Below are 24608 nucleotides of genomic sequence, written 5' to 3' on the forward strand. Positions count from 1 at the left end.
CCCCTCCCATGGGGAGGTCAGCAAAGCCTTCAGGGAGGAAGGGAAATTGATGATGGGCTCTGAAAGACAGGGAGTGAGTGGGGAGGAGGAGGTGAATGAAGGAGGGCACTGCCAGGTGTTCAGGAAAAGCTGAAAGGTGTAGGTTTTCCTGAGAAATAGGCACTGGTAAGAAAGGGAAGAGGCATAAGCCAGAAAAGTGGGTTGGGTCCATAGTGCTTAGGAACTTGAATGCCAGGATACCAAGTTTCCCTTCATTGTTAGGAGATGGGGTCACTGAACATTTTCATTCATTCATTCATTCATTCACTCATTCATTCATGCAACGACTGTTTATTGGGTGCTGCTATATACTGGGCACAGTTGTAGGTGCTCAGGGTGTATCCATGAACCAAAAAGACAAGAATCCTTGCCTGTAAGGACCTTACATTCCAGCAAGGAATGTGTGATAGACAGTGAGAAGCAATAGAATCAAACAACGAATTAGAAGGTGGCAAGGCTGAGGAGAAAGAGCTAGAGCTGGGAAGGGCCTGGGTGCTGAGATGGCCAGTGGCGTTCATACCCAGTGGTCAGGGCGGCCTCTCCGAGGAGGGGAGCATTGAGCAGAGACCTGGTGGAGGTGAGGACACAGCCAAGTGGTTGCCTGGGGAGGGGTACTGTTGACAGAGGGAGTTGTCCAAGCAAGGACTGAGAGAGCAGTTCTAGCACCCAGGGTTTCAACTGCTCCCATCTCAGCCTTAGCTTATCCGAACCAATGTGAAAATGCCAGAAAGATGAGGCAGTTTCGGTGTCGCTGTCCAGCAGAGAGCTGGGAACAGCCTGGCTGAGTCCACTTTGGGGGAGAGGGTGCAGCACACAGTGTGATTGCTGGGGCCTCCTTCCCACTGTCTTCTTAGTCTCTAAAAAAACTCCTGGGTCTGTCCTCTTCTGTCCATCCTCAAAGCCCTTGCCCTAATCCAGGATCGGGGCCCCTCTGCCTCCTTCCCTGGAGCCGCTCCGTGGCCTGCTGGCAGGCTCCCTTCTTACTCACTCTGCCTGTTCCCTGACCCTTCTGTCTGCGTGGCCATTTAAAAATGAGAATTGACCTGGAGTTTCCTTCCTTACAATCCTTCAGCCACTACCCAGGCCCTGCTTCCCCTTAGCTTGGGATATAACCCTTTGTAATCAGACCCAGCCCACCTCACCTTCTCCTCCCCATGCAGCGTGGGGTCTAGTGCCGCTGGATGGCTCAACACCTGCTCCCTGCATCCTGCCCCTCCCTGCATCCTGCCCCTCCCTACTTCCTGCCACTCCCTGCCTTGGCACATGCTATTCCTTATGCCTGGGTTACCCTTCCCTGTAATTTCTGTTTCCAGCTGGGGATGCCCATGTATCCTTCAATGCTCTGCTCGAGACATCACATCTTCCACGAAGCCCTCCCTGCTCTAACTCCTGTCTTCTCCCTGCCTCCAGCATTTTGCCCTGCTCCCTCCCATTTCTCTTATTAGAGGTTGTTTAAAGCTCTGCCTCCCTTCTAGGATGAGAGCTCCTCAAAGGTAGAGGGCTGACACAAAGTAGGAGCTTGATAATTAGAATCTGAGTGAAGGAATTCCTTCCTACAGGGTAGGAGTGTCCCTTAAAAGCCAACAAGACTTTGGGAGGGAGACGGGAAGTAGCTGTACCTCCTGCCTCTCCAAGCCTGGTATTATACTGTGCTTGGAGCTCTGGCACAGATCCACAGCTACACCGAGTCCACAGGGTCCTGTTGCTAGTCTGGGAAAGTGACCCTGATTTGTGCATGTGTGCACATGTGCTTGTTCACATACGTGCACATGCTCATGAGGGGTGGGGTACAGCCAGGACACTGGTGTGTGAGGTGACATTTAACAACAGGGTAAGTACAACTCAAACCACTATTAGCCTTGGTTCTATTCTTGTGCGTGTGTGCCTGCAGTGGCTGATCCGAGTCGATAGCTCTTTCCAGGAATGATGATCTTAATTCAGTCCCTGGGTGACCATTTGTGGGTTTTCCCTGGAAAATGATAATCCCGAATGATTTATCCCTTAAAACTCAGCACATATCCAAGCTGTCTCCTGCTCTGGTCAGGGCACACTTGGGGCACGTGGATGATTTTAACACCAGCAAACACACAGAATTGGCTACCGCTCCCATTCCCTGAACACCTTTTCTGTATGAGACCCTGTGTTCAGCATGTTGCCACGTTCTCAGCACCCCTGCTCCAGGCCAGCACTCAGTCCCCTACATTCGCCAGAGTGCCAGTGAGTCCCAGCTGTCCCCACCTTTGGGCTTTTCAATGTGTCTCCAAGGCCGGCCTTGTGTCTGTTTACTTGGAATATGTCAGTGAGTTTTTTAATTAACTTGAGAGTAGTGAGTGTTTGGGGAGGAGCATTTGTGACAGCCCCTTGGGACGATTAAAGATACACTGGGACATTGCCAGTCCTGAGATGGAAACCCCCAGCCATGCCCTGTTTGTGAAGCCATTTGTTTGCTTCTTACTCACATAACGGGCACATGCTTAATGCTGAACCAGGTAGGGGTACCACGGAGGTGACGAGTCAGTCCCAGGCCCCACTCTCATTCCACCTGGAACAGGTGCAAATCAGAAAACATTGGAGGGCAATTGTGTGGGCCCTGGCATGAGAGCAGGCGAGTTGGGTGGGTTGGCACAGGAGGAGGCAATGTGACTCTATGGTCACAGATGAGCTAGGTGAGGCAGAAGATGGGGGAGTCTGTGGACGGTCTGTGCAGGGAGAAGCTCTCGTGCTGAGGACAGCATGTGTGGAAGGCAGGCCAATTGGCCCTATCTCACTGATGTGACAGTGGACTCATCCTGAATCAGAATCAAGTCACCTTCCACTCAGAGCTTCCTGCTCCTTGACATACGACCTTTGCCTTCCCATGTCCCACTGCGTCACACCCACAGTCTGCTCCCCTGCAGGGTCCCTCCGTGACCTTGGGTCTGTCTGGCCCTCCCAGAGTGAGCTGAGCCATCAGCATTTCAATGCTTCCTTCTCCTAGCTCCTAGAATCGTGATGTACAGGCTTCTCCACGCATACCTGTCCGTCCCCAAGCCTGATTGTCCCTGCCACCCCTACCCCCAGCTACCTGTCTGCATCCAGCCTCCCCTCTGCAGCTGGGCCATGGAAATCCCCGAGCCCAACTCTCCTCACTCCCTGTACATCCCCTGAGCGGTTCTGCTGAAAATCTTCCCACACACCAAGGCTCCAAGCCTATCTGCCCCACTTGCAGCGTGGCTCTGGGGACAGCACGAGCTCCCTCCTCTCTGCGTCCCCACCCACACCCTCCACCTCACTCCAGGCTTAGGCCTCAGCCTCACCCCTGCCCCCACCTGTCTCCACCCTGCACTTCCTGGACCCTTTCTCCACCAGCTAGCATGGCTCTTTCCTCCTCTTTTCTCCCCTTTTCCAGGGATTTTCCCTTCCTGCCTACAAATACGCCCTGGACTGTCCCATCCTAAAACACCATCACCTTCACCCTTCCTACACCCTGCTGCTCTTCAAGCTGCCCTCCAACATAGGGAGTCCCAGAATCACAGGGTTGGGTGGCCCCCCAGGGACCCTCCAACCCTGCTGTTTGCAGTGGGGAACGAGCATGGAGGAGAGGCGATCTGCCCTCTGCTGTGCCTGCCGCCTTGCCTCCCTTAGCTCCTAACCTCTCAAAATGCTGGACCGCCCTCACCCCTGCGGCACTCGCTCACTCCTCATCCCTACAGAGTCCTGCTGTCCCCACTGTGCCTACCTTCGCAAAGTCGGCAGTGACACGTGATCCACACGCTGCTTCCCAGCCCTGCTTAGTCTGTGGGAATGGTGGGAATGGCTACATCCTCTGTCTTCCGATTCTCTCCTCCATGACACTAAGACCATGTTTCTCTGATTTTCAGCCTTCCTGGCTGCTTCTCTGTTGTCTTCTATGGGTGTCCTTCATTTCCCCACTCTAAGACCAGGTTCTCCGGAGGGCCTCTTCTTCCTCTTCTGCCCTTTCTCAACTCTTCCCCTCACCGTCTGACATATTCCACAGCTTCAGCCTTTATCTCTGTACGACATCTCCAATCTCTGGCCCCTGTCTTACCCTCACTCCACATTTTAAACAGCCAGTTGATCATTTCCTCCCTCATAGCCTGCCAGCACCTCAGATTCAACCTATTCCAAATCCTCCTCCCCTCCAGGCATTGGAGCCAGTCCTGATACCACCCTCTGTCAGTCCATCCACTGGGCTCCAAGGCTCTGAGGACCCACACCCAGCCAGTCATCAGGCCTGCTCCTTTCTGTGTCTCTTACATCCTTCTGGCTTTCTGCAATTCAACCTGGAGCACAGGATTCAGGGTCTCATCTCAGGAAAGGGTCTGTCGCTCTGTCCCCACCCCTGGATGCTTCCTCTCCTACTACTTAATATTCCTTGCTCACAGCCTTGCGTCTTTAAAACACTTAATGCTCCCCCACTGTATCTTGTGTAATGTGCAGCCACCACATCCTGGCATCTGAGGACCACCCTGACCCTAGTCCATTCATCTCCATTTCTCCTCCCACCTCGCCTGTGCCTGTGGCACAGAGCCACAACCTGTGCTCTGGCTACCCTGGAAAGTCCATTGTCCGCTGAGCAGCCACTCAGGATAGTTTGATTGTGCCTTCCCCCAGCCCATGCCTTTCATTCACAGCCCTTCCAGCTCTCAGTGTTCTGCCTCCTCCTGGGCCCAGCTTGGATCCCACCTTCAGCTTGGAACCTTCTCTGGACATCTCACTGGAGAGACCTGCCCTCTTCCCAATGCCCTCCTTGGACTGCAGTTGCTCATGTACCTATTCTTACCTAGCTGCTGTATTGAAGACATCCTCGTATCTCTGATAATGCTCTGCCAGAGGTCTGCCTGGAATAAAGCAGAGGCAGGAAAAAAAAGAAAGATATAGAGGGTGGGGTCAGATGATGACCTTAAACAAGGTGGAGCAGCTTAAGCCTGACCCTCTGTGCAGCGGGGACCACTGTGTGTTCCTGACAATAGGAGCACCTTGAAGAACAACTTTAAGGAGCATATCAGGAGAGGAGCTAGTCATCACCCTGAAGTAGCCCTTTACCCTTGCCTCTTTCCTCCTTCTGCCCCATCTCCTCCCTGACCCTCTGTACCCCTGGGCCTCCCCATCACATGTGGCTGAGACACCAGGGCTAAGATGAGAATGACAGCTGCCCAGTTTTGCTGCAGGAAAACCCGTATTTAATGCTGAAGGGGAACCACCAGGAGATGGAAGGCAATGACCGCTACGAGGGCTTCTGTGTGGACATGCTCAAGGAGCTGGCAGAGATCCTCCGATTCAACTACAAGATCCGCCTGGTTGGGGATGGCGTGTATGGCGTTCCCGAGGCCAACGGCACCTGGACGGGAATGGTCGGGGAGCTGATCGCTAGGGTAAGGAGAGGACAAGTGATCTGGGCCTGAGGGTGGGCTGGGAGGGATCGGAAGGGCATAAGGTTGTGCTGCAAGCTCATGAACCCTCCTTTTGTTCAGTCAGTCATTCATGCATTTGTCATTTACTTGTCCATTCATTCCATAAAGCTTGCCTGGGCTGGCACAGATGTGCATTGGTGGATAAGCCTGCAACGATCCCTACACCGTGGCTTTCCTAGTCCCAAGCCCCTGACACGTCATGGAGGCTTTGACTGATGAACACAGGTTAGGGAGTTTGGGTTCCATTTTTGGTGCTTTCTGATTGTTCTGATTATTTTGTGGCTCAGTAGCACTCCCTAGCAGAGCTTGAAGAGGCCCTGGGAGAAGAGAATGCACCCACATCAGCTGGCTTGGATCCTTGAGAGACTGCCAAAGGAGACCTGGCTAAATAACAGGGCAAGGGGATTGACTGGCAGAGGAATTGGTCACAGCTACAGATATTTTCTTACTTCTTGTATTATCTTTGGTGAGCATTAATGTCCCTTTAAGGACTGAGGGCCAAGGTGTGCTTGGACCTGCTGTAGATTTTCAGGGTGAATGTGGAGACATGATTATCATGCAGGTGAGCATTGTAGAATGTCAGTCATCTGTTAGGTTAGAGCAAGGGTATAAAAAGTTCTTCCAGGGGAAATCTCTTATTTTCTTTGTACACACTATTAACAATGGTAAAAATTAATTAAATCATTGCTAATTCACTGTCCATATTTCCACAGCTGAGTTTTGATGATCAGGCTAGGTGATGAGGGCACAGTGCAGAGAGCACAGACCTGGGTTCTTGGTGTGACCTTGATCCAACTCTTTTCCTCTCTGGGCTTTCAATGGTAGAAGGAGCTCCTGCAGCTCTCCTGCAGCCTCCCAGCATGTGCTGGTGTGCAAGGTGTTTTACATGCGTTGTCTATAATCCTCTTTAAACACACCTTTTAGCTAGTTGTTAGCCCCACTTTACAAATGAACAGTCGAGCCCAGAAAGCTTGAAAGACTTGGCAGGAGCTACACTGTTAGCATGAGACAGAGCTCAGATTGGAACCCAGATCTTTTTTGTTATTGTTGTTGAATTAATATGATTTTAACCCTTTATATCCAACAAACTTGGAAGATAAGCTAAATTTTCAAAATCCTCCTCTTCAATGATAAAAATATTAGTTGAGGTATTAAATAAGCAGTCCTTGAGAAGGCGTTGGGAAAAGGTCTATGTAGATGAGAGCTATGGAAAAGGTGTTTAAGAACTGAGGAGGGAGGACACTTAAGAGTTTGCCTGGCAGAGTATCCACAGCATCTGCAATGACCTGGCAGGGTAAAATGGCAAGCCTTGTTCTGTGAATTCTGAACCACCCAGGGCAGCTGCAGTCCAGAGAGGGCTGGTTCAGAAGTGAGGCCCTGCTCATAGAGAGGGTTGACAAGTCAACAAATGGCTGCAGAAGGCCTAGGGAGCCCTGGAGGACTGCTGTGGAGGTGGGGCTGGGAGGGTGAAGCTTCATCAGAAAGCCCTCTGCAGTTCTTGAGCCTCACTTTTTGAGATTCAAGCCTGATGATGCACGTGCTTAAGTGGAAGAGGATTCACGGCTTTCTCTACTTAATCTTTCAGACTCACTCCTGAAACATTCTTCTTATTTGGTTTCCACTGTGAAGGTGCAGCTCAGTAGTTAGACCATAGAAACCTGAAATGTCAGGCCTTTTCTTTACCTTCTTGCTGATGTCCTCGATTACCTTGAGCTGGTTTCTTCAGTTCCCTTGGGCTGCCTGATGACTGGTAGAGTGACTTCAGGGACGACAGTGTCAGTGCACAGCCATCTCCTTGTTAGCCCCCTAATGAGCTGAGACACAGACTGGAGGACAGGGAGAGGAGTCTGGGACTGATAGACCTGCGGCCACACACTGAGTGATTTGGACAATCAGAAGGGGATCTTAGAATTCACCCCAGATCGTCTTTCAAGCAAAAATACTGCTGCTTTGGTCTCATCGAGACTTGGCTAGTTGACATGAACTAATTAATTAACCCATTAATTCAATAAATATTTATTGAACATCTTCCACTGTTGTGGACACTGGAGATACAATGGGGGGCAAAATAAACATGGACACGCCCTCACGGATCTTCTGGACTAGCGAGTGAGGTGGAGATCAATGAATGATCGCATTCCTGTATAATTTCAAACTGTGATAAGTGCAAGGGAGGCAGAGTGCAAGGAGCTGTAAGAGAGCATCTAGAGGAGAGCAGGGTGCACTGTGGGCACGCAAGGGGTCTGTAGGGGGAAGGCTTCCCCTGGGGAGGATGTGTGCACTGGCCTATGAAGGATGGGTGGGAGTTTCCCAGGCGAGGAAAAGGTAGAAGGCTGAAGGCTGTTTGTGTGCCACTGGGGCTAGTCCTGAGTGGGAGTTGATGACACTGGGACTCCATCATCCCCAGATTTGAAGGTTTCAGATGTCTGCTGGGATGTTTCCTTAGGAGTGTGGCAGCCCTCATGCTCGGGGCGCTTCGTGACCCCTTTCCCAAGCTGCACAGGAAAATACTAAGGCTTTAAGAGGGAGCAGAGTCCCCCGTGAGACTCTTGGGGCTATTGAATGTCCTGGCTGAGAGAGGCCTTAGAAGTCATTGCATTTAAATATGTCCCTTATACAGATGAGGAAATGGCAGCTCAGGGAGGCTAGGTAACCTGACAAAGGTCACAGAGCTAATAAGTTCAGAGCCAGCATTTAAGCTCTGGTCTGTCTGATCTCAGTACCTGTGATCTGAGAGAACACAAATCTTGATGTTAGACAGACCTAAGCTAAAATTTCAGTTCATCCATTTACTAGCTGTGTTTACTTAGGCACACTATTTTATCCTTTTCACCCCTTCCTCCACAGCTCTAATGTTTATCTGCAAAGATTTTTGTGTGTGTGAAGACTTAAATAACACACACACACACACACCCAGACACACACCCAGACATACACCCATATGCACACCCATACATACACATACGCACACAGAGTATTTGGCATACAGGAAGTTTGAGAGCTGTCTTAGGCCAATCTCCCTAAAAACAGAGCCCAAGGTCAAAGCTTGCATGGTAAATCAGGGAGTGCAAGTCCACAGACGCAGAGGTGAGGGAAAGGGGAAGGTGGCAGGCAAGTGGGGAGAGTATACAGAAGGAGTGTGTTAGCTGCTGGCTGTAGCTCTGTATTAAGCATGGCTGCCTCTTCAGCCTGCAGAGGCCCTGTGAAACTGTTGCCTCACTAAATAGTCCACCACAAGGAGGGAGAAACTTGCATCTGAGTCCCACATCTCACTGACTGAAGTTCACACCACAGGAAGTCACCTCCCCAACACTCCTAGGTTGTGCAACCAGACCCTTTGGCCACCTTCAAAGAAGTTATCTCCCAAGACACTGGTGACAGCACTCGGAGTGCAAAGCATAACCCATGGGCTGATCTAGGAAGTGGGTGAGAGCTGTGACCCTCTCTTTGCCTGCAGCCTGGCCTGCAGCTGGAATCTCTTCCTTTGGAGAGTTTGAGGAATATAGTGGCTGCCTGTATGTCTGAGTGACATGAACTAAAGTGTAGAAGCGCGGGGTTATCTCCAGTGGAAGTTGTAGAGCCTCAGTCTTTTCACGTTTGTTATCACCTGCTTACCCAAGACAGTGGATGCTGTGGTTTGAATGTGTCCCTCTAAAGTTCATGTGTTGGAAGCTCAATCCCCAGTGCAACCCATGACTGGGTCATGAGCACTCTGCCCTTAGGAATGGATTCATGTCATCATTGAGGAAGAAGGTTAGTTACTGCAAGAACAGGTTGTTATAAAGTGAGTCAGGACTCTGGTGCCTCTCTCTGTCTTGTGCGCTCACTTTGCCATTGCTGACCCCTACCAGGTGCTAGTGCCATGCTCTTGAACTTCCCAGCCTCCAGAGCTGTGAGCCAAATAAACTTGTATTGTTTATAAATTGTCTAGTCTGTGGTATCCTGTTATAACAGCGGAAAACATACAGAGACCACGAGCTTAGACACATGGCCATGTATTCACTGTGGAGGAGAATTCAAGCATGTTTTCTGCATATGCATGAAAATCATCAGAGCATGACTTTTGGTGTAATCCCATTAAAAGGGGAAGTGTGGTTGGAGTGAAAGCAAGTGGATTCACACAAACTGTGCCAGTTTGGTGGCCTCTCACCCTGGGGCTGTGTCTGGGCAGTAGAGATGAAAAGGATGGTGGTCTGGGGTGGCTCTCAGCTTTGAATTTGTTTTGCCTGGTCAGCTCCTTCGCAGCTGAGCCCACAGCAGGACTAAGTGGCAGTGATGATGTGTCTCAGTGGAGGTGTGCTTCCCAGAGAGGAGACAAACTGGAGTAACTTGAAGCAAATGCCCCAGGACTAATCCCAGGGACCCTCTGTATCATGCCAGTACCTTCATATGAATGTATAAACAGTTTTGGTGAAACTGTTCAAGCCATTCAGGTACAAAGATGAATCAATAGTCTCTAGCCTCGAGAAGGCCACACTTTGATGGAGGCTCCATTCATTTAAGAGCAGGGTGAGAAGGACTGTGATGGGGAAGTGCAGGGTGCAGAGAGAAGACTGGAAGAGGGCACTGACCTCTGCCTGTGATACGTGGGGAAGGCCCCTGTGGGAGGTGATGCTAGGCTGAATCTTTAAGGATGAAGAGATGTTGACCATCAAAGAAGAGACACGGAGAGAGAAGAGCACGTGAGGAGAGAGCATGAGAGCCAAGTCGTGGAGACTCGAAGGTGCAGGGGTAGTTTCCATTTCAGGAACCACACATAGGTGTGTCTCCTTGGAACAGAGCATGGCAGTAAGGGCGTGTGGCCCATGGGCAGAAGTCATTGGTGAAGGGCCTGTTTGAGCTGCAGCATGAAACAAGTAGGCAGGAGGGCACGACTAGAGAGGCAGGGGAGCCAGGAAGAAGACTTTCACTGTTGCAAGAGAACCAAAAGTAGCTTGGGAGTTAGAGGAAGGTACAGATTCCAAAACTCCCTTTAAAGGTAATAGGCTGGGCCCACAGTGGCTCACACCTATAATCCCAGCACTTTGGGAGGCCGAGGTGAGTGGATCACCTGAGGTCAGGAGTTTGAGAACAGTCTGGCCTATGTGGTGAAATCCCGTCTCTACTAAAAATACAAAACTTAGCCAGGCATGGTGATGCACACTGGTAATCCCAGCTACTCGGGAGGCTGAGGCAGGAGAATCTCTTGAACCTGGGAGGTGGAGGTTACAGTGAGCTGAGATTGCACCATTGCACTCCAGCCTAGGTGACAGAGTCTGTCTCGGAAATAATAATAATAATTATCATCATCACAGTTTTTCTCTTATACAGAGGTATGCATATTTTTTGAAAAACAGATAAAGTTTAAGAAAACTAAAAATTATTTGTAATTCCACCACCCAGTAATACCTATGGTTAACATTTCTATATCATACCTTCCAATTTTTAAATGAATATGTGTTTTACACAACTTCTTTTTGTAAAAATCGGATCACACTATATGCAGTGTTGTGTAACCCATTAAAACTATTTAATAGAGAAATCATCAGGACTAGGGGACCCAGTGGATATGGAATGTGGGAGGGAGGGAGAATGTAGGGTGACTCCCCGGTTTCTGACTTGGACATAAGGATGGTGCCTAGCATTGAGGTGGAAAAATAGGTCTGGGAGGAGAGAGAGGATGCATTTAGCTTTGGAAATGGTAAGTTTGAGGTGCCTTTTGGACATCTACTCAGAGATGTGCAGCAGAGCGTTGGCTAATGTGGGCTTCAGCAGGCTGAAGGCATAGACTCTAGGGTGAAGGGTGGACGGGTGGGTGCAGATGAAGATATGAATAGGGAAGGAATCTTTCAGGGAAAAGAGCACATGTTCAAGAGGGAGGAAGAGGGGAGCCTGTGAAGGCTGCCGAAAGAGAAGCGGTAAAGAAGTTTTCTGCCTCTTGAAAGGAAGTACAGAAGAGTATTTCCCAGGCTGAGCAACACGGGGGTTACTGGAAAATGCAGTTTCAGGGGGTGGCTGGATTGAGGTCCAACGGCAGTGACTGAATTGTGAGCAAGAAGAGTGAGCAGAGGAGATGGAGACAGCGGCCTGGGAAATACTCATTAAAGTCGTGTAGCTTGTAAGGGAAAGCAAGATAAAGGGTTGTAGCTAGAGGGAGCTGTGGAGCTGACAGATGGGCTGTAAGTCAAGATGAAATTGCTTATGTAAGCAGCGGCTCAGAATTGAGAACGCTTCTTTGATAGATTGGGGAAATGCAGGGATATTCATGTGGCAGGAGCAACATTGGAGTTGGGAGTGGCCGTAAAAGGTAGGCGTTCGGAGGGTGGAGGTGATGGAGCATTCGGAAAAGGGTGTTGGAGTTGTCGAGATGCTAGTACTTCTTCCCACAGCTGGAACCTGGGAACCAGTGCAGTCAGGCAAATACCTCTCTGGGCATTGTCTTAAACCCTTGACATTTGGGCAATGATTGAATGTCTATAAAAGGCTTTCACAAGTATTAGTTCTTTCATCCTTTACAGCAGCACTGTGAAGTAGGGATTATTACCCCCATTTTATAGCTGAGCAAGCTGAGGCTTCAAAGGACAAAATGATCCACCCAATGTCCCACTGCCAGTTAGTGGCAGAGGTCTGGTGAAACTTAGGCACCTGAGACCAAGCCCATGACAGCACACGGCCTTTCCTTGCTGGAATGACAGCCTCATCTCCCTGCAGCCACAATTGGTGTTCACTTCCGAGATGTCCTTCTGGACCGAGGATGTGGAGAGTGCCCAGAACTTAATACCCAAGTTTAACTCTGGCCTAAAAGAGATTGCACCCCATCTGTAAAGTGAGAGAGCCTGACAGATGACTTCCAAGGCCCCTTCCGCTTGGTGAGGAGGCATTGTTGGTCAAGCGCTGAGCTGTAGTACCTACAGCTGCATTTTCCATCCTCAGGGCCCTGCTTAGGAGAGAGTAAAGCACATTTAGGAAGAGATAGAGTCCCCCTCTAGGTTCACAATTCAGAACAAAGTACCCCGTTGGCATTCAACTCCATGTTGGCAGAATGGCACATTTAAGTTCAAAGAGAAAAGGGCTTTGGAAGGCTTATATTCAGGGCTCATAAGCCTTGGACATCAAATAGCTCTTACCAATGACATTTTGATGAATTAAGTGTAAATGAAGCTGAAACGCCTCATTCCGTTTCCTTTCCTGGGTGCCCAGGAGAAAGGATTGTGGAAGGAGCTTGCCAGAGGCCTGGCGGGTTGGGCTGTTCATGGCCTCAATCCACCGGGAACATTGTCCAGAGACGTTTTGCTGCACTAAAAAAAAAAAAAATACAACTTGGTCCCCTGGGATCACCCTTTACCTTGAAGCCAGAGACTATTTTAACTGCAAATAGGTCACAGAATTCTACTCAGCATTCTTTAAAATAAAGATACTGATCCAGGGGCCAAAGTGGAGTGTTTCACTCCTTCTCCACGTGACGGCTGAGCTCAGCGAGAGCTTTACTTTACCTTCCCCATTAAGGCTTAGTTTCTGCATTTATCCAAATCTGGAAGAGATGAGTTTCAGTTATAATGCAACCATTCATTCATTCATCAAAGTGCCTGCTTTCTGACAAGTACAGCTTGGATGTGAGGAATTGCCTATGAGGAGTTCAGGATCTACTCAAAGAGACGGACAGGTAAACCAAGAAGTGTGACACACGCTCTACTAATAACAATTATAATGATGGTAATGACAGCAGCTGACACGTATGAAGTGCTTCCTATGGGCCAGGCACTGTTCTGAGCACTTGCCTTTATTAACTCAAGCCTCACAATAAACAAATGTGGCAGATCCGGTCACAGAAGAAGTAAGGAACCTGCTCAAAGTCCCATGAGTAGTGAGTGGCAGGGGTGGCTTTGATGGAAGTTGAGTGAGGTGTGGTACAGGAGCAGGGAAGAGCTCACTAAGGAAATGATGAGTGAGCAGAGCACTGAGGACCAAGAAGGATCGCCTTGGCAGAAAAGGATATTATACTCTAGGCGCGGTGGGTGCCGAGATAGCTACACTGCAGTGCTGTTGGCTCTGGACGACTGGAGCCAAGCATGAGAGGGGGTGGAGGAGAACGGGGCTGCAGGCAGGGCCCAGTCGTGATAGGATTTATGTGTTTGGATCTTTATAAACTATGTCCAGAGGGCTAGTGGGAGCTGTCCAAGAGCAGGTGGTTTGTTTGTTTTATTCAAAGAGGGCAGTGGCATAATTGCCTTTGGTTCCAGAAGGTTACTCTAGCAGAAGAGAGGAGGACGGATTGGAGGTGGGAAGACCAGATACAAGTCTACTTATTAGACAACTGTGCAGCGATCAGGAGGATGGAATGGGGTCTGAATTAAGCAGTGATGGTGAGGATGCCCAGGAGAGGACGGTGGCTGTTTGGGGACTTCAGCATTTGAGTCTGGGACCCATCGAGTGCAGGGAGTTCCCCTTTCCTGTAGACCTTTAAGCGTGGGTTAAGGTCATCCTTCATCTCGCGGGAGAAGGGACAGGCTGTTTGACCCTGGGAAGGTCCTTTCTAGAATGGCTCCTTGAGAGATGCATGCCACGTAGCGATCCCTGCATGCAACCCACTGAGACCTGGGAAGGGAGGAAATCCATCTTCTCCGGTTTATTATTCACAGACAGGTGTACTTGAGAATAAAAGGGCTAGCGCTCTGGACTGCGCCTTGGCCATAACCGTGTTCGCGCAATCTCTCAACACTCTGCTTCATTCTGAGTTCCTAAAGGTTCTTTTCTGTCACTAGGAGTCCTTTCACTCACCTGAGAAAAGGGCAATAATGGCAGTTTTGTGACTGCAGCCACTCTCCTTTTCTTCTGACATGACTGTATTGGCTGCCAGGCTGCAGCTGGGTTCTCCCTCTCTCCCTCTGATTGCCTCCCCGTCCTCCATTGGGGAGTGAAGTGCACACACCCCGGAAGATTGCCTAGGCCCCGGGAGCAGCAGCTGCCATCAGTGCGAGCCCAGCCAATGCTGCACCTGCGTGCGGCGGAGGGCTCTGCCGTGGCTTTCCGATTCCCTCCTTTCTCTGGCTTCCCTTGGCTTTGCAGGGGATCTGAATGGGGATCTTGTCTGCTCCAGACACTTGCTCACATGTCTTCTTAGTTCAAAGCTGAGCCACCAGGAGGGAAGGGAGTAGAAGCAAGGGCACTATAGCTCCTGACAAGGCCAGACACCATGTAGGAGCTCTACAGTCGCGAGTTCATTCGATCCTCACATTGCCGGTGAGACAGGGATTATTACACAGATGAGGACACAGAGGCTCGGAGAGTTTCATAATTAACCCGAGCTCAGACACACAGCAAGTGGCCAGAGCCCAGACTCAGACCCTATCCAGACCCCAATCTTGGGCTCTTCTCACTGCACTAAAGAGGCATGTGAGAACTGGTGTCTGGAACAGAGGAAGATTTGGGTGGCATCTTCTTGTTCTCTGCATCTGCCTCCTAGAAGAATAGGGAGGAAAGATTAAGCTGGCCCAGAAGAATGGTAACCAAGGAGGTGGCTTTGAGTGGCCAGTTTGACAGGGACATTTGGATGACACTTATGTCCTTAGCCCCCTTACCTGGAAACTGGGTTTATTATGACCACCTCCTTTTTCAGACTAAGTAAACAGAGTCCCAAGAAGCTAACACCCAGGGGTGCTAGAAGTTGAAGTCAGGTCCTTTCCTTCTAGGAGCTTTTCAGCTAAAAAGGCAGACGGATGCAAGCAGAAATTATTTTAACGAGGGCATACAAGATAAGTGCTGTATTAGACATAGCAAAGTACATCATACACAACTAGGAAAGTATGGGGCAGAAATGACTTCTGAATCAGGACAACTGGATGGATTCCCAGTGGAAGTAAGACTGGCAACTCCCTGAAGGAAAGCACAATGTCTTATGTATCTTGACATCTTTATGCACCTAACACAGTGCCTGAAACACGGCAAAGTAGTAATACAGGTTGAGCATCCCTCGTCTGAAAATCCAAAATCTGAATGCTCCAATGTCTGAAACTTTTTGAGCTTTGACTTGATACTGCAAGTAGAAAATTCCACACCTATCCTCATGAAGGGTTGTAGTCAAAAACAGTAAAAAGTTTGTTTCATGACCAAAATTATTTAAAATATTTGTACAAAATTACCTTCAGGCTATGTGTCTGAGGTGTATATGAAACGGAAATGAACTTGGTGTTTAGACTTGAGTCTCATTCCCAGGATACCTCATTATGTTTATGAAAATATTCCAAAATCTGAAAAAGTGGGAAATCCGAAACACTTCTGGTCTCAAACATTTCAGATAAGGGGCGCTGCATTCACCTAGGGAGTGCTTCCTTCAGCAGATTCGCATCAACCCAAGGCTTAGAAAGCCAGGCTTTCCATTTATGAATCCGTCAGCAGACAGTGATTTAACACCTCCTACGTGTCAGTCACCGTGCTGGGGTGTGAGGTAAAGGAACAGATCAGGTTTGGTTCTGTCTCTGTTCCAGACAAGGCAGTAAAAGACAAGGGGAGCACAGGCATGTAAGATAATTAAGTGTAGGTGTGAATACATGGCTGGGAGCTCCAAGCAGGGCAGGACTAAGGGATGGCATCGGAGCACGACCCATGAAGATGCACTGCTTAAATCACCATTTCCAGGAGAGCAGTCTCCGGGCCTAGAGAGAGCCAGCCACAGATTTGGAACAGACTTCAGAATGTTCCCTGCCCATCCTCAGATCCCCGCGCTGGTTATTTTCCACGGAAGGAGTTGCTCTGGGGGATCTGGGAGGGTTTGGAGTTCAGTTAGGTTCAGTGCTCCTCAGCAGCTTCCCATTGGGAACTCCTCCAAACCCCAAAGGGCATCTCAAAGCAGCCTGGGAAACTTGTCAGAAGGCTCACTTCTTGGGAATTATTTCCGCCTTCCCCACTGAGCGCCAGCTGTTAAGGGGAGTGAAGGGTCGGCAGAGGAAATGAAAATGTATTAATTAAGGCATCTGAAAGCCTTCTAAGAGATTGGCTTGCTGTTAAGCAGAAGAGACAGGCGGTAGGAAACTGCTTTGGGTCAGAGGCAGGAAAGGAAGCTGCGGACAGTGTGATCTTAATGTCTTCTAAGAATTCTCTAGGATGTTACCTGCAGGCTTGGCCAGGCACCAGACTCTGGTCTGAGGCCAGGGATGCTTTCAGGAGCTCCAGTTCAGAATGTAGGGACCAAGCCTCCTCTGCTTTGTTCTTCCCACCCAGACTGAGAAATTCAGCTTCTGATTATTTCCCAAGCCTGAGTCTCTGAGTGCGCCAACTCTGGTTCTCTCACTCCCCGTCTCCTCAGGTGTAAGAATCCTATTCTGATCCTGGGGTGACAACCCTATTGACCCATTCTGATGTACTCACCGTCCTCAGCCAATGGTGCCTGCCCCTAGATGCATTGATTCCATATTGGTTGTGCCTTCAGCTTGAACAAGACACAGTTTTTACTTTCATAGAGCTCACATCCTATATACACAGAACCTCCCGGTATGGTTTGTGCAGGTTAAGACATTGTGAAGGGAGGTTTCCTCCCACCCCTCACTCTGCTCACCAAGCATGTGCGCTAGGATGGGGTGGTATCCACTTGTCGATTTTCTTTCTTATGACAATGCCTTTAGCTTGCCAAGCCATGGGCCCGCTAAGTCCGCTCAGAGGGCCAATCTATAATTCATACAACGGACCTAAATGTACTGGAATGAGACCCAGTGTATAAGTTAGTATGAGACCTTAGCATGTGATATATACAGAAGGGAATTCTGTGCAAAATGTTATGGGACCACAGAGAAGGAGGGAAGCGTTTCAGCCGGAGGAAGCCAGGCAAGGCTTCAGAGCAGGGCTCACGAGAATTGCCGCCAGTGTTTATTGAATACCTACTACCTGCCAGGCATTCACCATGCATCGTTTCCTCTCCGCGTAACAATCTTACGCGATAAATATTATTATTCACGTTTTCTAACCAAGATGCCGCGGTTGACTTTGGCTTAACAGAGAAGGTCAACTCAGGGTCACATGGCTAACAAGTGATTGATCTGGAATTCAAAGCCAAACCCACCCGACGTCAAAGCCCACGGTCATTCTAACACACTGCAGTGCCTCTCAGGGAAGTGCAGTCAAGTTGACCTTGATAGACAAGTAGGAATCTGAAGAACGACAAGGAGAGAGTTGCAGGCAGAGGGAACGGTGTGGGGTCTGAAATCTATGCCACGTTTAAGGAACGTGAACAGTGCGTTGTGTCCACGTCACAGGCTGAAGAGAGTCAGCAGGTTGAGGTGGTGCTGAAGAGGCAAGCCTCGGCTGGATGGTGGCAATCATTTAGACCATGGGAAGGAGCTGGGACTCCATTTTAAAGAGAGTGGAGAGTCACTGGAGTCCAGCGGAGTCACTGGAGTTTTTAAAGAAGAGAATAATATTAGATCTTTGGTGTAAACTTTAGAGCTGTGGTTCTCAAAGTATTGTCCTTGAACCAACAGCATCAGCAGCACCTGAACTTGTCAGAAATCGCAATTCTAGGGCCCCATCTAGACCTGCTGAATCTGAAACTCTGGCGTGGGGCCCAGCAATTTGCAACTCAACAGGCACTCCAGGTGGTGCTGATTCGTACTCAGGTTTGAGAACCACTGATTCCCAATGCGCTTGAGTTCGAGAGCCCCTGGTGCCCAATGCAGCTGAATGGATGGATGGCGTGGGCAAGAACTGGAAGCAAAGAGACCAGGCAGAAGCTACTGAATAATTCAAAGGGAGGCTTGAATGACGGTAGTGGCAGTAAGAGTCAAGTGGCGGTGAGGGATTCAACAGGCGTTTCAGAGGTAGAAGGGATGGGGCCTGGTTACTGGATGGGGAGACGACAGGGAAGGGAGGGAGAGGGAAGGCTCCAGGCTGACTCTTGGTCTCTGTCTGGGTTGACAGATGGATGGAGAAGTCATTAATGGCACACAGGGAAAGAGTAGCTCTAGATGGCAGAGATAAGGAATTAGGCATGGGTACAGGAAGTCGGTAGGTGAGGGGAGTGAGGAAGGCCGGCAAGAGGGCAGAGCTGGGCCCGAGCCCCATTTGGAAGTTGTCAGTGTACAGGTGGTAGTAAAATGGGAGGAATGTGCCCACCCCTGTCCTCACACTGCCTTCCTTCCAACTGGTCACCTGGGAACAAATCGCTGTTCTGGCACATATGAACCGTGTGCACTTGGACAAGCCACCCAATGTTTCTGAAACTGGTGTCTTCATCCTCAAAACGGAAATAATGGTACCCACCCCTGGATTACTATGTGGAATAAATGAAATATAATCCCTCTAGCATGTGTGCACTTTGTAGACTCTGTGAGTGTTCACTCTCTCCTATCCTTCCCTCCCCATGTAGGGCTCTGTTTTTACCTCCTCTTCTGGCCTCGAGCTCAGGTCCTCAGCCTCCCCAGCCTCGGTCCCAAACACATGCTCATCTGCGTGCATGTGTGCCTGCTCCTTTGGGACATGCTCATCCAGGCCCCAGTCCTCCCTTTCCGAGACCGTCCTGGGTTCATTCCTCTTGCCATGCAGACCACAGCAGCATAATTTGTCAACACAGAATGCACACGTGTCTAGTCTAGACTACTGGGGAGAGGCCCAGCAGCCTTCCAAGGTTATATGTGCTATTCCAACTCCCCCTCTTCTTGCCCTCTGCAGTTAAAGGGGACACAAGGAGAGCAGATATTCCCTCTAGGTGGTGGGGCTGTCTGGGCCCCCTCTTATTGGGTATCAAGGCAATGGCAGTGGTGGAGCATCCACTAGACCTCCTGGGCTTGGAGAAAAATTATCCTGAGTTGGAAGCCAGGGTCTGTCCCAGACCCTTAAATTAGTATCTGAATCATCCTGGGCTAACATTTGCTTACGTCTTCAGTGAGCATAACTATTTCCCTTATGCCCTGCCTGGCACCAGCCACAATTTAACCTGTAACCCTTTCATCTGGAAGAATTAAGAGTCTACATCTCTGCATCTCCCCTCACATGCCCCACACTCACTGGCCTCCTCTTGATTCCTTGGACATAGCATGGTCAATTCTATCAGGTGGCCTTCACATCTGCACTTCCTTCTTTCAAAAACCTGTTTCCCAAATCTCCAGTCTACCATTTCCATCTCATTATCTCGATCTAAGCCTGGCGTCCCCTCCTCTGAGAAGTGTTCTATCTCTGCCCCCCTGAAGGACCCCCATCCTCTCACTTAGTTACCTTCCACCACATTACCCTGTTTTATGATCTTCAAATAAATTGTTACTGTCTAAAATCACCTTGCTTATTATGGGACTACTTGTTTATTGACTGTTTCCACTCACTAGAATGTAAGTTTCCTGAGGTCAGGAACTACAGCTGTCTTCTTCATCCCTCTAGTGGTAGCATTCAGAATTCAGCCACCAGGGGATGGGTGGGTGGATGAATGCTGTAAAGACACGTGGAAGAGAATTAACCATCACAGCATTGACACCAAAGCACTTGGAACCTGGATCAAACAGCCCAATGCTGGGCATCAGCTGTAGGTTTTCGGAATGTCCTTTTGCTAACAGGGAAAGCACAACAGCAGTCCAGATGTGCCAGTGTGTTTAGCAGGTTGGGGCTGCAGGAGGTGGCTGCCCTTCTGCCTGTGTGCACTTCCTGTGATCCCTGCCTCCTGCTCCTGCCTCTGCCCTCTTGGCTCCCACAGCTGAACCTCCAGCTCACCCCACTGCATGCTCAGCCCCACCTCACCTCCCACGGCAGTATCATCTTGAAAAAGAAGAACGTAAGCATCTCTTGCCCTCCCTCTTCTCTCCATGGGGTGGGGAGGTCCAGGGTGAGTTGTCTGACTCTAAGATTGACCTCTCCAGTCTCCAGTTTTGTTCTCCAAGTCACAGCAACTCCTTGCTTCACCCTTTAAGCTTTAAGCTTAACTGGGTATCGGCACAGCCCCTACCACACACGCATCTATGGTCCAACTGCCTTTAGGATAAATCTGCTCTGTCATGCTTGCGGGCTTTCTTTCCTGAAGTATGTGTGTTGGCGAGGCGTGGCGGCAGCAGGCTAGACATCACAGAGCAAGTGCCCACCCCACCCATCTGGACTTCACCTGTCCCAGACTCCCATGCACTGTGCTCAACCCCCATGGCTCCCTGAGTCACCTTCGCCTGTGCCTGCCGCACAGCTAGTACTGGCCACATGGCTATGTGCCAGGTATAATGCCAATACTTGCGTTACAAATATTCTCCCATTTAATCTGTAGACAACATTACAAGGGCAAAAGCATATTGCCCTTATTTTATTGATCAGAAAACTGAGGCTATGAGGTTAACTAACTCGTTCAAGGTCACGTGGCTGGGAAGTGGTAGAATTAGGATTCAAACTCAGGTGGGTCCCCAGTGTGTTCTCCTGACTGCTGTGCAGAGCTGTCCCCAGCACTTGTCACCTTCGTTTACTGGGTAGTGCCTCAGTCACCCCGTCCTGCTGCTTTTGCTCCCTGCCCCACCCCACAGTCAGGCCCTGCTCATCTCTTGCCTTCCTGTGAATAGACAGCCCTACTTCAAAGAATTCCAAATGCGGCGCCTCCCTCTGTCTTCCCCCCGTCCTCCGGCCGTCTCTCACCAGAAGGTCCTGTGGTGTGTTTGACATGCGTACTGCCTGGCTTGGCCTCGCCAGTTCATACTTCCTGGCCAGAGTCATGATATGCTCTGGGGGGCTTATTTACAGATGATTTTTCTTGCCATCCTATAGCTTGTCAGGGGCAACTGACATCCTCCCATTTGTCAGCGTGAGAGCCAGACCTGGCTCAGTCGTGCCGATGGTAGTATTGGCAGCTACAGAGGCAGCCGTCTGAGAGCCCTGTTGTATTCCACCCCTTTCCAGAACCTACGGAATCATTCCTTATCTTATGCAGCCTTCAGATAGGCTGCCTTGCTTGCTGGCAAGCTCCGGCCCTAGCTGTGTCAGAGTTAGGCAACAAAAGCGAGGCCCAGCTTCTTAGAAATGGCGGCTTGTAGTATGGTCGATGCAGTTGGACTGTCTGAAAGGCACTGCTGACTCTTGACAGACAGATCCCTATCCAGATCCACAGACACCCTGCACGGACCTGCCGTGTCCTAGGTGGCGGGAGAACGGTGGGACGGAGGCCTGGCTGGCTGTCAAAGGGCAGCAAACAGGTAGGAGATCAAAACAGATGCTAGGTGTGGCTAGTAAGTCCAGCAAGCATGCAAGCTGGGGTCAGTCTGGCCGACAGGGAAGGGGAGTCAGTAGGAGCAAATCAGGTAGGAGGGCTCGGCCTTAGAGACACTTACCAGGCAGGATGGTGCTGCGCAAAGCAGGGCTGGATCTCTGGGGCTCATGCACAAAGGATGGAGACAGGATGCCAGAATCGGGAACAGCATAATCAGAAGAACAGCAACGAACACTCATTGCGCACTTGCCCTGTGCTAGGCCTGGTACAGTCACTCATTTAATTCTCAGAACAAACCTATGAAGCAGAAACTGGCACCATTCATGCTTTACTCATGAGAAAGCAAGTTCAGAGAGGCTAAGTAACTTGCCCAGGGTCACACAGCTAGCCAGAGGCAGACGTAAGCCCAGGACCCTCTGATGGCTCTCTGGCGTAGCATCAGATTCTGGTGGGTAGTTCATTCACCCAGCACGCTGTCAGGTATCACTGTTGAATCTGAGACAGACTGGTCCCTCTCCTCTGGGCTTTAGGACCTCTCTAGGGTGACGGCTGGCAAGTCCTAGAGGGTGATTACAACTCCCAGCAGGGAGGCATGTCTTCCCCCTGGGCTTTGCCTGGTGTTCACAGCAGGCAGAATTGGCTCCTCTGGGAATTTCACAATCTGTTAAGCTGTTTGTGCCAGACGAGGGATCTGGACTCTTCTCCATCCAAATGAAAATGAAAATCCATGAAAACATCCAGATGTGCATTTTATCCCTTCTTGAGTTAGAAGCCACCCAGATGTGTAAAGAGAGGTGCACAGGAGGTTGGCCAGGCCTGAGCGTGGCTCCCTCGCACGTGTGAGGTCACCATTGCAGCACTGGGCACGGGGGCCGCAGCCCTGGCTTCCCTTTCAGGCTCCTCACCTCAGCATCAGCAGAGCGTTTAGCAGCAGGCTCGACAGTGGCCATTCTCTCTGCTACTTGGGCAAATCACTGAACTTTAAAGAAAATTATATTGAAATAGACATACAGAAAAGTGCACAAATTGTGTCAGCTTAATGAGTGATCACAAAGAGGACATTCCTGTGTGATCACTCACTGTCCAGATCAAGAAATATACCCTTGGCAGCATCCTGAAGGCCCCCTTGTCCCCACTCACCCCTTTCCTGTTTCACTCTCTACAGCTTCCGTCTGCCCAAAGGTAACCATTGTTCCAAATTTAACACCACATAACTTATTGAGTCTCATTGTCCTCATCTCTAAATAGTTCACTGCCAACCTTAGACGTTGCTGTGGGTCTCAAGTACAATTTGTGGAAAATAAGTTTCGGGGTATGATTATTCATGGGCATATGAGCCATGTTAACAGGTGGGACATTTCTCTGAAAAAGACCAACTACACTTTATCACCCAGGAAGAGTAGCCAGAGGTTCATGACAATGTCTCCAGCTCTCTTCCTCAAAAGATGGCAGGGATTCCTGAGAAAATGCCCTACTGCCCTTTGCAGTGGTTTCAACATGTGCACATACTGATTGGAAATGAGAAGAGGCCAGATGCTGTCCGCTCTGCGGATCTGATCAGTCACATCACTGCTCACTCCCTGGGGTGGTGGGGCAGTTCAGGGCTGGTCTCTGAGGCAGAGTGCAGTCTCCCCTCTGTCCAGCAGGAGCTGTAGGGGATGGGGGAAGAAGTAGGAATAGAGAAAGGGCACAGGGGAGGCCTCTGGAAATTCTCCATGGCTGTGGGCAATGCTCCCAGCAGTTGGTGGTACTTTATTTCACCCAGTGAAAACAGTCCTAATAACAGGCCTGTGAATCTCACCATTCCTAATTACAGGGCTGACAAGTGGGAGGGAAGATGAAAGGAAGACAGCCCCATGAGCTGGTGGCACTGTCAGGCTCCTACAACAGCAGAACTCTCTTGCCCGAGCTTGCCCAGGCCGGCTTTACACAGGCCCCAAACAGGCCTGGAACCCACAGCTTCGAAATAGGTGTAGGGCTGGCTAGGCCAGCACAAGCCCTTGCTCATTAGTTCAGGTCTGCAAGTTGGATCCCCATGTGGGCCAGTTAGCTTTGCCCGTTGCCGGCGACCCAGAGCTTCACCAGCTTTTTTTGGCAGTCGGCAGGGATGGGAGACTGGCAGAAGAGGGTGGACTCACTGCCGACAATTCAGAGCCCCTTCTCCCATGGCCTATTGGTGACTGCATTGTGGGCCGGAGGTTTTATCAGTAAAGGGTGCATTTGGGTTAGAGATGAGATTATCTTCCTGAAAACTCAGATATGATTCCATTTATTTTCTTGATTCAACGTATAAATTGTTGGTCAGTCTTCAGAAAGTCAGGCGTGACGGCGATGGCAGTAGTGACATGAGGCAGCGAAGCTCAGGCCTCTCTGGGCTTTGCCGCGTACCATAACCTGCCTGGACCTGAGCGCTCAGTTCTCTTTCTCTTTCACAACTCAGCTATAAAACACTGGCATCTATAATGCATATTGGTTTTTTTAATCATGCGATTTCTTTGTACTCTCTTCAATACCTACATTGAATTTTTTGAAATAATAGTTTAAAAGATAAATAAAATGGAAGTGAATCCTTTAAGTTGTGACAAAATAATAAAAGCTGACACTTCTGGAACATTCCCTATGTTTCAGCTATTGTTCTAAGTGCTTTTTATGTATTCATAAATTTAATCTTCCCAACAGACTTATGAAGTATGTAATATTACTAACACCATTTTCCAGATGAGGAGACTGAGGTACAAGATTACGACTTGTCCCTCAAGTCATTAAGACTGAGGCCTAAGATTACGCAGTTAGTAAGTGTCTGAGCTGGCCCTAGAGGGTGTGCCCTTAGTCAAAACATTCTACTATGAAATTGTTCCCCTAGTTGAGAGCCAAGGGAAGAGAATAATGTTAATTGAGCTCCTCTTTCTTGGATTTGTCTATTCATTCATTCGATCATGACTTCATTCAACAAATGTTTATGTAGTTTCTGGCACATGGCAGGTTCTTGACGCTGGAGATATATGGTGACTAAGGCAGACGAAGGT

General features: G+C 49.6%; 1 protein-coding gene across 1 annotated transcript in view; it reads left to right on the forward strand.

Annotated features, from left to right (window-relative positions):
- GRIK4 (glutamate ionotropic receptor kainate type subunit 4) overlaps window positions 1–24608 on the forward strand; it is a 388236-nt gene that overhangs the window by 299879 nt on the left and 63749 nt on the right. Inside the window, exon 14 of the mRNA XM_021671204.2 lies at window positions 5211–5414. Within this exon, the coding sequence (XP_021526879.1) occupies window positions 5211–5414 (204 nt within the window). The remainder of the gene's footprint in view (window positions 1–5210; window positions 5415–24608) is intronic.

The sequence above is a fragment of the Aotus nancymaae genome, unplaced genomic scaffold, assembly GCF_030222135.1.
Source record: "Aotus nancymaae isolate 86718 unplaced genomic scaffold, 86718_ANA_hifiasm-v0.15.2.pri h1tg000012l, whole genome shotgun sequence".
Lineage (NCBI taxonomy): Eukaryota > Metazoa > Chordata > Mammalia > Primates > Aotidae > Aotus > Aotus nancymaae.